Genomic DNA, 13,168 nt, shown 5'->3' on the forward strand with positions numbered 1-13,168 from the left:
CTTGCGCTCGCTCCCGCGGCGCGCGTGCCCGGTCCCGCGCTCGGCGGGCACGCACTGCGCATGCTCGACCGACAGGCCTCCGGAACAGCGCCACCACAGACCCGCACTGCGCATACTCGACCCCGCCCCCCAGCCCCGCGCGTGCCGCTCCCAACGAGCTCTCACCGCGCATGCGCGCAGCCCCGCGGGCGGTTGGGGGAAGCCCCGGCGTCTCGGTGGCGCGGGGCCACACCCACCAAAAGCCTAAGAACTAAAAGGCCTCGAACCCGGTGCCTGCCACCCCTCGCCCCGGTCCACAGTCCAGCTCCTGAGCGTCCCCCTCAGCGCACACGCGCCCGGCACAGCGCCCGGCACAACGTCCGGCCCACCCAAGCGCCCCGCACTGCCTCGGGGCGTTGACGGGCGGCGCCGTGTGATGACGCCACGCGTCGCGCTGACGCACGGCTGAGGCGACCTTCTTTGGGCGCTCGTCCTGGCGCGCCCGTTTTGAAGCTGCCCTGAGTTGGGCGGGTCCCCCCGCGGTCGGACCGCCCGCCTCAGCCCGGACCCCGAGTCCGCGCAGCCCCCCGCGGCGGGGCTTCGCCTCACCCCTGGCCTCCTGAGCTCCGGGCCTGCGACCCCCTCCAGGCCGGGCGTCCTCTTCCGCGAACCCCAGGCCCGCGACCCCAGCCGTGCCGGGCGCCGCCTCACCGTCCTGAACCCCGGGCCTGCGAAACCCACCAGGCCGGACCAGTTCCTCCCCTAACGCGGGGCTCGCGGTCCTCGCCGGGTCCCTGCCTCCTCACCAGACCCCGGGAGCCCCCCGGCCAGGTTCCCGTCTCTTGCGCCGGGGCCCTTGGCCCCCACTGGCTCGTGCCCTCAGGGTCTGGTCGCTGGCCCCGTGTGTGGTCCATTCAGGCCGGCCGTGGGTCCCGGCTCCAGGCACCTGTGCGCGAGGAAGGAGGGCCCCAGCCCCGGAGATGCCGCCCGGCAAGGTCCTGCAGCCGGTCCTGAAGATGAAGGTGGACGAGCTGTTCCTGTGCTGGCTCAGCGAGTCCAGCACGCAGGCAATGCTCCGGGACTGCTTGCGGAGGATCCAGATGCCCGCGAGGGCCGAGAGGGGCGCGGGAGACGCTGAGCTGCCGGGGCCCCGGCCCGCAGCCGCTGCCCCCGACCCCGCCTGGAGGCCGAGCGAGTGCGAAGGCCCTGGGGCGCCCGGCCCGACCCCCGCGCCCACCACGCTTCCCGTGGGAGCAGCCTCCAGTGCCCGGAGCGGGCCGCCGGTTCGAGGGCCTCGACGATCCGGAGGGACGAGAGTAGTAAGTTCCTCTTGCTTCTGCTGACGCCTGCGAAGGTAACTGGGGGGTTCTCACCGACATATGGCTGGGGGTGACCGAGGCAGGTGGAGGAATGTCAGGCGTGCTAACCGCTTGAGTGTCTAGGCTGTCTCCTTCAGTGACCAGTTCAGTAGCCCAGTCGTGACCGTCTCTTTGTGACCCCATGGACTGGAGCACGCCAGGCCTCCCTGTCCATCACCAACTCCCGGAGCTTGCTCAGACTCATGTCCATCCAGTCGGTGATGCCATCCAGCCATCTCATCTCCTCCCCTCGCCCCCAGAAAAGTCCTGTTCACTGAAAAGTACTGTCTTCAACATCTTCCACACTGATCATGGTTTTGGAGTTTGTTGGCAGTTGGTGTTAGCTATGCATGCACGGCTGTTTTTTTCCTGCTCTCCTCAGTTTGTGAACCTTGACATTTTATCCCAAATTCGTCTACCTTTGTCCCAGAGTTTGAACAACAGGGCTTCCCTGGTGGCTCAGATGGTAAAGATCTGCCCGCAGTGCAGGAGACCTAGGTTCACTCCCTGGGTGGGGAAGATCCCTGGAGAAGGAAATTGCTACCCACTCCGATGTTTTTGCCTGGAGAATGGCGTGGACAGAGGAGCCTGGCAGGCTACAGTCAAGGGGTCGCAGAGTCTGGCGTAACTGAGGGACTAACAGTTTTTCTACAGTAAGGACAGTTGGAGAGCAGTGCATCTAAAAGTAAAGTGGTTCTGTGTTGGTTAGACGTAATAAAGCGTCTCCAGGTGTTCATGGAAAAAACATATGGGGGAGACAAGAGGGAAGGTGTGGCGGTGCATATCGTTCCCCTTGTTTTGTTGTTTAGTCACGCCGAGCTCTTCAGGACCCGGTGGACTGCAGCCCGCCAGACTCCTGTGTCCGTGGGATTTCCCAGGTGAGAGCACTGGAGTGGGCTACCGTGCCCTTCTCCGGGGGAGCTTCCTGATCCAGGGACTGACGCCTAGTCTCCTACCTCTCCTGCATTAGCAGCTGGGTTCTCTGCTGTCAGTGCCACCTGGGAAGCTCAGATGCACTGAGGTTGCTGTAAATAGACAGGAAGCTTGTGTTGCTCACCTCCTGAGGCTGCAGACTGGTACCAGCCCATGGCTCAGGTGTTTGGGACCCCTGCTCTTGACGTCTTGCCTCAGCGCCCCCCCCCCCCCCTGCCAAAACAGGAGGTGGCTGTGAGAGGAGAGCCAGGGCTTGGAGAGCTGCCTGCAGCAGTGACAGTCCCCCATCCTCCCACCACCCGCCTGGTGCTCTTTCTTGGGTCCCTGGAATCTGACGCGGTGAGCCGTCCACGTGTCACTAGGTGTGGTCTGTGACACGGCTCCACAGACACCACTGGAAGGTGACTTCTCGTGTTTTGTGACCCCATAAATTGTGTGGGTCCCCCTGGGACTGGAACTGTTTACAGAAAATTTGAGCAGGGCGGCTTTGATGCCTGAGACAGACCTCATTTATGCACGGCAGGCAGAAAGCCACAGAGTGTGGGCGTGAAATTCCTCAGGCCAGAGTGGTGTTTCCTCAAGGGAGACACCAGCTTCTGCCTGGAAGGATGTGACGTGGCCTTGGTGTGGGGCTGGAATAGTTGGGGGGGCCAGGGGGCCGTCTGTTGAATGAAAGAAGTGCTGACCGGGGTGGGTAAGACTGAAGACCCCTTCTCCGGTCTGCAGTTTCCATGACCAGATAGAGTAAGTCACCATGAGGACCCAGTTTTTGTTCTTTTAAATATTTACTTATTTTTATTTATTTATTTGATTGCACCAGGGTCTTACTTGTGGCCTGTGGAATCTAGTTCCCTGACTGGTGATCGAACCCAGGCCGTCTGCTTTGGAAGCCCAGAGTCTTAGCCACTGGGCTACCAAGGAAGTCCCCTGAGGACCCGGTTTTGAGGAAAAGCAGAATGACTCTCTCTTAACCGTCCCAAGAGGTTTCAAAAAGGAGTGATGGGGATCTGCCTGGTGGTGCAGAGATTGACTCCACACTGCACAGAGGGCACAGGTTCCACCCGTGGTTAGGGAACTAACATCCAACATTCTGCTGTGGCCAAAAAAAACTGTTGATGGGCCTTGTCTGGGGCCTGAAGGTGGCTTTAAACACGTCTCGGTGAATGTGGAGTTTATGGCTTCAGTTGAATTTTGAGAGGCCAGTAACCCAAAAAGGACTGTTGTCATTGGGATAAAATGATAAAGACTTCTTTGGGCCCAAGAAATGGATAATTAATGTTAGGAAAATGTTCCTCCATAAAATGCCATAAGAAGAGTTCTGAGTTTGTGTTCTCAAGAGCTAATAGGAAGTGGAGAAACCTCATGTGGAGCTTTTCTGGTGGCTCAGTGGTAAAGAACCCACCTGCCCATGCCGGAGACGCAGGTTCGAGCGCCGAGTCGGGAAGGTCCCCTGGAGGAGGGGCAGCCCACTGCAGTATTCCTGCCTGGAGAGTCCCATGGACAGAGGAGTCTGGTGAGCTACAGTCCATGGGGTCACAGAGAGTGGGACACGACTGAGCAAGTCAACAGCAACATAAGGGCTCTTTGTGCAGAATATGCATGCAGCTCTTTTGTGAGACTTACGTTTTCGCATATTTCTCTTAAGTCTTTGTCCCATTTTGTTGTTGGTTTAACATGTATTTTGAACACAAATAGCTGTTAGTTTTTTTTTTAAATTCTTTGAATTTCATTCTTTCACAGTTCTTATGTATTGCATCCAGTCTACGAAATGTGTGACTCTCCCAGGCTGTCAGGGTTGTCTTCTGTTTTCCTCCTAAAACGTTCTTGGTTTTCCCTTTTGCGTTTAGAGTTCTGATCCATTTCTCTTAAGTTTCTGTGTGTGGTGCAAGATATCCAGGTAACCAGCTGTCTTTGCTGCAGAGCTGCACTGTGAGTTACATTGTTGAAATTCAGTCAGCCTTGTGCATGTGGGTCTGTTTCCTGATCTCTGATCACATGATCTGTGTTTGAAATCTCACTCTGCAGCTCTTTGGGGATGAACCTGTGGAAAGCAAGTGGCGTACGGCCAACCCTCCTCTTTTAAAACGGTGTGAGAGTCTCCGACCTCCTCTGACCTCAGGCTATCCTAACGTCCTCATCGTGTAGCCCTGTCTTAAGGTCCTCATCTCCGTGTAGCCCTGTCCTAAACATCCTCATCTCCGTGTAGCCCTGCCCTAACGTCCTCATCTCCGTGTAGCCCTGTCCTAACGTGCTCATCTCCCTGTAGCTCTGAGTACCGGCTCGTCAGCCCCCACAGGAAAGCCTGTTGGAGTTTTGACCGGTGCTGCGCTGAGTCTGTAGATCAGTCTCGCACCACTAACACCTTAAAAATGTCGAGGTTCGTGCCCACGAGCTCTGGATGTGCTGTCTGCCTGCGTCTCATCATTTTCCGTCAGCGACGTTGCCTGCGCTCCAGTGCTTTGCCTCCTTGGTGAACTTGATTATCTGCTTGTTTAGACACTGAGTGCTTTGTCTCTGTTTGTAGACACGGGGTGTCCAGTTACCTGGTGATTTGCCTTGACCTTCCTCAGTACTGCTTTAGTCTTGGTCTAGGGTCATGGTTTAGCCCTGGTCGACGGCTCTGGTTCAGTCTGGGCCCCGTCCCTATTCAGCCTGGATTCAGTCCACGTTCAGTTTGGTCCACGTTCAGTTTACGTTCAGCCCGTGTTCAGTCCGGCTTCAGTGCACGTCCAGCCCACGTTCAGCCCGTGTTCAGTCCGGCTTCAGTGCACGTTCAGCCCACGTTCAGCCCACGTTCAGTCCAGATTTAGCTCCCTCACCTCCTGGGACTGCCTTCTGCCCTGGGGGAAGGTGTGGGGTCCCCATGAGGAGGAGGGGGGGCACAGGGTCCCGTAGGACGGTGATGCAGGGTCTCGTGAAGAGAAGAGGAGAGGAGCTCTGAGGCGGCGCCCTGGTGAGCAGCATCAGGTGGCCCGCGTCCTCCCGGTCCCCGGCACGGGCAGAGAGTGTCCGGGCCGTGCAGGGCACTTCTGCAGCGTCCCTGCTGGTGGAGAGGGGCTGGCTTAGTTTTGGAAGGCGAGGTGCTTTCCCGGCAGCTTTCACAGGACTAGGAAAGCTGTGCACACAGCCCCTCTCATCTTACGCTCGGCCCCGAGGCGTCCAGGGCTCTGGGCCAGGGCACCCGTCTGAGGTCTCTTCTCCAGCTGGAGGGTCCCGTGCACCCGCCACTTCTCCCAGAGCGCTCCCCACGGTCAAGTGCCCAGCCCTCCTCCCGGACCCTGGCTGAGTGCTGCTCCCGGACCGCGGGGCCTCGTGCTGTATCAGGCGGGCCCTGGCCCTGGCCCTGGCCCCCAGCTCTTGGGTCCTTGTGCCGAAGATGTCCAGGCTCAGTCCTCATGAGGACCTCTCTCTTCTCGTCTCAGCATAGGGTCAGTCTCTTCCTCGTGTCCGACCCTGTGCGACCTCACGGGCTGTAGCCCGCCAGGCTCCTCTGTGCGATGGATTCCAGCAGGGACACTGGCGTGCCTCCCTGCTTCCTCCTCCAGGGCATCTTCCTGACCCCAGGGATCGAGCCCAGGTCTCCTGCCTTAGCAGACGGGCTCTTTACCCTTGAGCCACCTGGGCAGCCACTGTGGTCTCAGGGAGACGCCTGCGGAGTAACTGCTGCATTTTAAGGCTCAGAAGCATTTGTGACTCCTTTTAAAATTTATTTAGCTTTACTTGGAGGACAGCTGCTTTACAGTATTGTGTTGGTCTCTGCCGTACATCACCATGAATCAGCCACAGGTATACACATGTCCCCTCCCTCTTGGACCTCCCTTCCACCTCCCTCCCCATCCCACCCCGCTAGGTTGTCACAGACCCGTTTCTGTTTTCAAGACCCCGTCAAGTGGTGTTCCAGAGCGGCTGCACCGTGGGTGTTCCCTGGCCGAAAGCATCCCAGGGTTCCAGCGACCCATCCCCGGTGGGCACCTGACCAGCCCCTGTCCATAACACGGCTCTCTGGTGGCACCTCTGTGGCTTCCTCACAGTTTCCCTGGTGACCGTGGTCTAGAGCCTTCTTGTTCTCATACACCTTCTCCACTGGGGTGTGTTTTCAGAGGCTCTTCTGTTTTACACACTGGTTGGTTGCTTTTTCTCATTCAGTTGGCAGGTTCTGTGTCTGCTCTGGGTACAGCTGCTCTGTTTATCACTGTGGGATTTGCAGGCTGTCTCTGTAGCAAGTGACTTGCCATATATTTCATCTCTTCCACCAGTTCTGCATGAGTGCTGAGTTGCTTCAGTCGTGTCTGAGTCTCTGTGATCCCGTGGACTGCAGCACGCCAGGCTTCCCTGTCCTTTACCATCTCCCAGAGTTTGCTCAGATTCATGTCCATCGAGACAGTGATGCCATCCAGCCATCTCCTCTGTCGTCCCCTTTTCCTTCTGTCTTCAGTCTTTCCCAGCATCAGGGTCTTTTCCAGTGAGTCAGTTCTCTGGATCAGGTGGCCAAAGGATTGGAGCTCCAGCTTCAGCATCGGTCCTTCCAGTGAATATTGAGGACTGATCTCCTTGAGGATGGACTGGTCGGATCTCTTTGCAGTCCAGGGGCCTCTCAAGTGTCTTCTCAAGCAGCACAGTTTCACAGCCTCAGTTCTTAGGCACTCAGCCTTCCTTATGGTCCAGTTCTCACATCTGTACATGGCTACAGGAAAAACCACTTATACTGGAAGTTTGTATGTCTCAACCGCCACCTTCATCCTCACACGTGCCCCCTTCCCCTGGAAACTGCAAGGGGGACCTGTTTTCCTCTGCGTTGGTTTCTGAAGCATAGTTGACCTACAACACTGTCCGTTCCTGGTGGAGAACATGCCTGTTGGTGGTGCTAAGTCACTCAGTCTGTGTAACTCTCTGTGACCTCGTGGACTGTAGCCCGCCAGGCTTCTCTGCCCATGGCATGCTCCAGGCAGGAGTCCTGGAGTGGGGTGCCATTTCCTTCTCCAGGGGATCTTCCCCTCCCAGGGATCGAACCTGAGTTTCCTACATTGGCAGGTGAATTCTTTGCCACTGAGCCATCTGGGAAGCCCAGCACAGAACACAGTGATTTGATGTTTCTGTACGTTCCAACAAGTCTGTGATCTCTCACTGTATGCAGACATCACGTCATAACTGACCGTGTTCCCGACACTGTACTTTCAAGCTATTTTTGAATCTTGATGTGGACGACCTTTTAAAGTTTTTAATGAGTTTGTCACAATATTCCTTCTGTTTTGTTTTGCTTTTTGGCCCCCAGGGCATGTGGGATCTTAGGTCCCTGACCAGGAATCGAACCCTCACCCCCTGCATTGGAAGGGGAGTTGTAATCACTGGACCCCCCCAGAGAAGGCAGTTCCCCTCACCTCCCGGCCTCCCTGACGGTGAGAGGGCGTGGCCACCCGGCCTGTCAGTCAGGACCCCTGGGGCGATTCTGGGGGTGGGAGCACGCCCTGCCTCCCCTGGGAGGATCAACTTGCCGGAGGGACTGGCCATTCTGCGGCTGCACTTCCCCGGGGCGGGGCGCGGCGGGGCGGGGCGCGGCGGGGCGCGGCGGGGCGGGGCGAGAGTGATCGGCAGGCGACTGGCGGGGCCACGCCAGGTCGGGCAGTCTCCGGGCCCCCGGTGCCCCTGCTGACACCCTGAAATGAGAAGTCCCGAGCACGGCCCCCCGGCGTGCTGTTGGGGGCCTTCCTGCGTGTTGTGAGCGGGTCTGACACGCCAGGCCTCGGGCACCCTGACCTCACACCACGTGTGATGGAGCCGTGGGTCGCCGAGTGGTGTACACTCTGCCCCAGACCGTCCCCGTGCCTGCAGAATTGGGGGATATGGGGGTCAGCTGCTGAGCCCCAAGTCCCTGAGGATGTTCTGGGGACGGGAGGACGGGGCGGGGCCGACAGAGGGGCAGAGGCAGAGGGCAGGCACACGACGGGGGGGCTCCTGAGCAGGAGTTTGGGGCAGGTGACGCTGCTGCCGGAAGAGGCTGCATCCGTGTGGGGACACTCGGGACGAGCGGAGCACGGAGACAGGGAGGGCGGACGGTGCTGGGGAGGGGGCGTGAATCGGCTGAGCCCCGGGACTCCAGGGCAGGGCCTGGGGGAGGGACCTTCCTGGCTGTCCCGTGCTGACACCTTCGCCTCCAAGGCAGGGAGTACAGTTTGATCGCTTGTCTGCGAGCTAAGATCCCACATGCCCCAAGGCCAAAAACCAGAAACGTGAATCAGACGGAATGTTGTAACAAATTCATTAAAAACTTTAAAAAGTGGGCCACATAATAATATTTAAAAAACTTCAAAACTGTACAGTCCCCAGGGCAGCAAGCCTGCTGAGTGACACCGCAGTGGTGGCCACACGGCGCTGTGCCTTTGTCCGAATGAACCCTCAGGGTGTGCGGGACCAGACGCACCCTGGGGAGACTGCGCTTCTTCAGGGCAGCCTTATCCGCGTGGGCTCCTCACCGCAGTGATGTGGGCTCCTATCTCTAACAGACGCAGTACCCCGCTCTGGGTGTTCCTGACAGGGGAACCTGGGCCCTGCAGGCGGTTCTGGACTCTCTGCCCTCTGTTTCTGTAAGACAAACACGACTGGGAAAAAGCGAGCCCCAAACCCGAAGTCCGTTAGAGAGGCAGGAAGAGGGAGGGTGGCTGAAGAGGCTCCCGACCCGCAAGGCCATTTCCCCAGACAGCTCTGTCCGGGGGCAGGGAAGGGCCAGGGGACAGGCGTCCCTGGGGTCCTGCGATGTCAGGGGTTGGCACCCTCAGGCCAGAGGTAGACTGTGTGTGTGTGTGTGTGTCCGGGGGGCGAGGGGAGTGGGCCTGGCTCTGCGGGGAGGCCACCCCCACGTCAGGGCCCGGGTTCCGTTTGCAGGGTTCCCAGTAAAGGACGTCAGAGTTGGATTCTGTCCATCCCCGTGTTCCGGTTCTCATCACGCTTTGCGCCCGTGTACACCCGGAATGCGGTAGCACCCTCGCTTGCACGCGCACCCCGAGTTTCCATGGGAGAGCAGAGTGTGTCCTCTGCAGGTTGAGTGTACATCTTCCCAACTGGTGGTTCAGAGCGTAGAGAACGCGCCGCCAGTGTAGGAGACCTGGGTTCGGTCCCTGGATGGGGAAGATGCCCCCGGAGAAGGAATTGGCCGCTCACCCGGATATTCTTGCCTGGAGAATCCCACGGATCCAGGAGCCTGGCGTGCTACAGTCCATGGGGTCGCACAGAGTCAGAGACGACTGAGCGACGAACACTGTGACTGTTTTTTTCTACACTCGTAAGTGCGCGTGGGTGGTGACCTCCAAAGCGCTTCTTTGCCACCAGTTTCCCGAGGGGAACAGCTCTTGGGCCGCAGGCGGGCTGTGGGCCCGCGCGCCCCGGCCGCTTGCTCTGTCCTAGGTTCCAGCTTAGTCCTGGGCTGGCGGCCGGCGTCTGGAGAGAAGGCCAGGTCCCTCCCTGGGGAGCCCGCGGGCGGCGGCCCCACAGCGGCGGGCCTCGGCGGCCTGTCTGCGGGCTGAGCCGAGCAAGGGTGCGGGGGGTCGGGGGGCAGCCGCTTCCCTCCGCGCGCAGCGAGCCGGCTCGGGGCGGGCGGCCCTGCCTCGGGCCTGCCCCGCGGAGCGCAGCGGGGCCCTGGGAGGGGCCGCCCGCCGCCTGCTGGCCGCGCCTCCCCTGCCCGCGCCGTGCGCGCCCGCCCCACCGGAGGAATGCGCGCGCCCGGGGCCCGGCCCCCAGAGCGCCGGCCGGCGACGCATGGAGCGCGCTGAGCCCGGGCGCCCGGACCGCCCTGAGCCCGCCGGCCCCGGCCAGCCGCAGCCCCGCGAGCGCACCCGGCCCGGGCCGCGGCGGCCCACGCGAGCCGACATGCGGCTCCGCGACCTCTCCCTGCGCCAGGACCCCGACCTGCGGCAGGAGCTGGCCTCGCTGGCCCGCGGCTGCGACTTCGTGCTGCCCTCGCGCTTCAAGAAGCGGCTCAAGGCCTTCCAGCAGGTGCGGGCGCGGGGCTGCTGCGTCCACTCAGCCCCGGAGAGGTCGGGGCGGGGGGCTGCCCGTGCTGGGGGGTGGGGGCTTCACCTCCGCCCGGGAACAGCGCCCCTGCGCGCGGAGAGCAGGTGTGCGGCCCGTGGAAATTTGTTGGGACAGCCGCTCTGAAGAGAGGCGCCCACAGCTCCTTTCTGGGAGTTTCAGCCGCAAGGACCGCGGTGCCTGGAAAACGCCTGCGGAGCGGGTTGAGCGGGCTGGGGAGGCTTTAGCCCCGGCTCCGCAGGCGCGCAGGCAGCCTCCCCGCTTGGTCGGAGCGCGGCGCCCGCCGCTGTAACGCAGCGCTCTCAGGACCGAGCGCGGTTCGCTGCGAGCGCCTGTGGAGTTTGAGCGCTTTAGAGGGAGCGCGTCGCTCGGCGGTTTCAGCAGGCACTCGGCTGTTAAACCTCTCGGAGCTTCTCCCCCGCGAGCACGAAATCAAAGCCGGTGTCTCTGCCGGTGCCTCGTGCGTGGTTTATAAAGTCGAGTAAGGGGACCGGGGCATGTAGAACCCGCGGCCACCCTGGGGTCTTCTGGTGACGCAGGTTCGGCTGTCTTAGGGATGTTTGGCACTGTGAATCGCTTGTATTTTCTCCCAGGCGAGGAGTTAAGGTCATCTAGCCTCAAGAAAGCAAAAAGTCGCCGAATTACATACCGGCCTGTCTGGGGTGGGAAAAGCTTGCTTCCTGTTGGTCCTTTAAATCGAGTTTTTCCCCATCCTGGGACCATGTCTGAGCTTTTAGAGAGCTATTTGGTCTTCTTTTTTTTCTGTCTGACGGCTGTCTTTCTAACGTGTGAGCTTTGGTCTGCGAGTGGGTAACGCTTGTAAATTGGTGCCTCGTTTGGGCAGGAAAGTCTGTTCAGACTCAGAGCGTGCGATCAGATGAGGCTGGTCTCCTTTTACAGATGGAGCGGCAAGTCTGCCGGTTGCTGTTTAAGCGGTACACAGTAGTGCTGGGGTGTCCCGGGATCGGGGAGCCCTCCCGTGGTGGTGGCCGGGCCTTGATGTTCTTGGGTCGGGGGAGGGGAGCCCCGGCTACAGGCAGGAGCTTCAGGAAAGCCTGATTGTCCCAGGACAGCTGTGCGTCTTATCGAGTCACTCAGATTTCAGAGGAAGCAGTTTCAGATTACAGAAAACACATCCCAGCGATCTTTCCTGGGAATGAAGGCGCCTGCCCTGGGCAGCGAGTGCTCCTCAGGGGCGGGCAGCGAGTGCTCCTCAGGGGCGGGCAGCGAGTGCTCCTCAGGGGCGGGATTCAGCTCTTGAGGGGGAGTGTCCTGGGGAGAGTGTTGGGGAGGGGAGCGCCCCTGGCTGACTTCATGGCTTCACCTCTCGGTGCTTGCCTGTGGACTCCAGACATGCCTTGGGGGATCTGCAAACCTCAGGGTGTATGGAGATGGGGTGAGGAGGGGAGGGTGGGGTGTGTGTGGAGATGGGTGAGGAGGGGAGGGTGGTGGGGTGTGTGTGGAGATGGGTGAGGGGAGGGTGGGGTGTGTGGAGATGGCTGAGGAGGGGAGGGTGGGGTGTGTGTGGAGATGGGTGAGGAGGGGAGGGTGGGGTGTGTGTGGAGATGGGGTGAGGAGGGGAGGGTGGGGTGTGTGGAGATGGGTGAGGAGGGGAGGGTGGGGTGTGTGTGGAGATGGGTGAGGAGGGGAGGGTGGGGTGTGTGGAGATGGGTGAGGGGAGGGTGGGGTGTGTGGAGATGGGTGAGGAGGGGAGGGTGGGGTGTGTGTGGAGATGGGGTGAGGAGGGGAGGGTGGGGTGTGTGTGGAGATGGGTGAGGGGAGGGTGGGGTGTGTGTGGAGATGGGTGAGGAGGGGAGGGTGGGGTGTGTGGAGATGGGTGAGGGGAGGGTGGGGTGTGTGGAGATGGGTGAGGAGGGTGGGGTGTGTGTGGAGATGGGTGAGGAGGGGAGGGTGGGGTGTGTGGAGATGGGTGAGGAGGGTGGGGTGTGTGTGGAGATGGGTGAGGAGGGGAGGGTGGGGTGTGTGTGGAGATGGGTGAGGAGGGTGGGGTGTGTGTGGAGATGGGTGAGGAGGGTGGGGTGTGTGTGGAGATGGTTGAGGAGGGGAGGGTGGGGTGTGTGTGGAGATGGGTGAGGAGGGGAGGGTGGGGTGTGTGTGGAGAGGGGTGAGGAGGGGAGGGTGGGGTGTGTGCGGAGATGGGTGAGGAGGGGAGGGTGGGGTGTGTATGGAGATGGGGTGAGGAGGGGAGGGTGGGGTGTGTGGAGATGGGTGAGGAGGGGAGGGTGGGGTGTGTGTGGAGATGGGGTGAGGAGGGAGGGTGGGGTGTGTGTGGAGAGGGGTGAGCGGAGGGTGGGGTGTGTGTGGAGATGGGTGAGGAGGGGAGGGTGGGGTGTGTGTGGAGATGGGTGAGGAGGGTGGGGTGTGTGTGGAGATGGGTGAGGAGGGTGGGGTGTGTGTGGAGATGGTTGAGGAGGGGAGGGTGGGGTGTGTGTGGAGATGGGTGAGGAGGGGAGGGTGGTGGGTGTGTGTGGAGATGGGTGAGGGGGAGGGTGGGGTGTGTGGAGATGGCTGAGGAGGGGAGGGTGGGGTGTGTGTGGAGATGGGTGAGGAGGGGAGGGTGGGGTGTGTGTGGAGATGGGGTGAGGAGGGAGGGTGGGGTGGGTGTGTGGAGATGGGTGAGGAGGGGAGGGTGGGGTGTGTGTGGAGATGGGTGAGGAGGGGAGGGTGGGGGGTGTGTGGAGATGGGTGAGGAGGGAGGGTGGGGTGTGTGGAGATGGGTGAGGAGGGGAGGTGGGGTGTGTGTGGAGATGGGTGAGGAGGGGAGGGTGGGGTGTGTGTGGAGATGGGGTGAGGAGGGGAGGGTGGGGTGTGTGGAGATGGGTGAGGAGGGGAGGGTGGGGTGTGTGTGGAGATGG

General features: G+C 60.7%; 1 protein-coding gene across 1 annotated transcript; it reads right to left on the reverse strand.

Annotated features, from left to right (window-relative positions):
* Positions 1-250: 250 nt before the first annotated feature.
* On the reverse strand, positions 251-5,667 carry LOC138071990 (spidroin-2-like). The gene is made up of 4 exons (XM_068963348.1): positions 5,413-5,667; positions 2,395-2,483; positions 786-1,325; positions 251-707 (listed from the first exon to the last, which is right to left on the reverse strand). Exons 1-4 carry the CDS (start codon positions 5,665-5,667, stop codon positions 251-253), a joined length of 1,341 nt encoding a protein of 446 aa, XP_068819449.1.
* Between the last annotated feature and the right edge of the window lie 7,501 nt (positions 5,668-13,168).

Source organism: Capricornis sumatraensis, chromosome X (genome assembly GCF_032405125.1).
Source record: "Capricornis sumatraensis isolate serow.1 chromosome X, serow.2, whole genome shotgun sequence".
NCBI classification, from domain to species: Eukaryota; Metazoa; Chordata; class Mammalia; order Artiodactyla; family Bovidae; genus Capricornis; species Capricornis sumatraensis.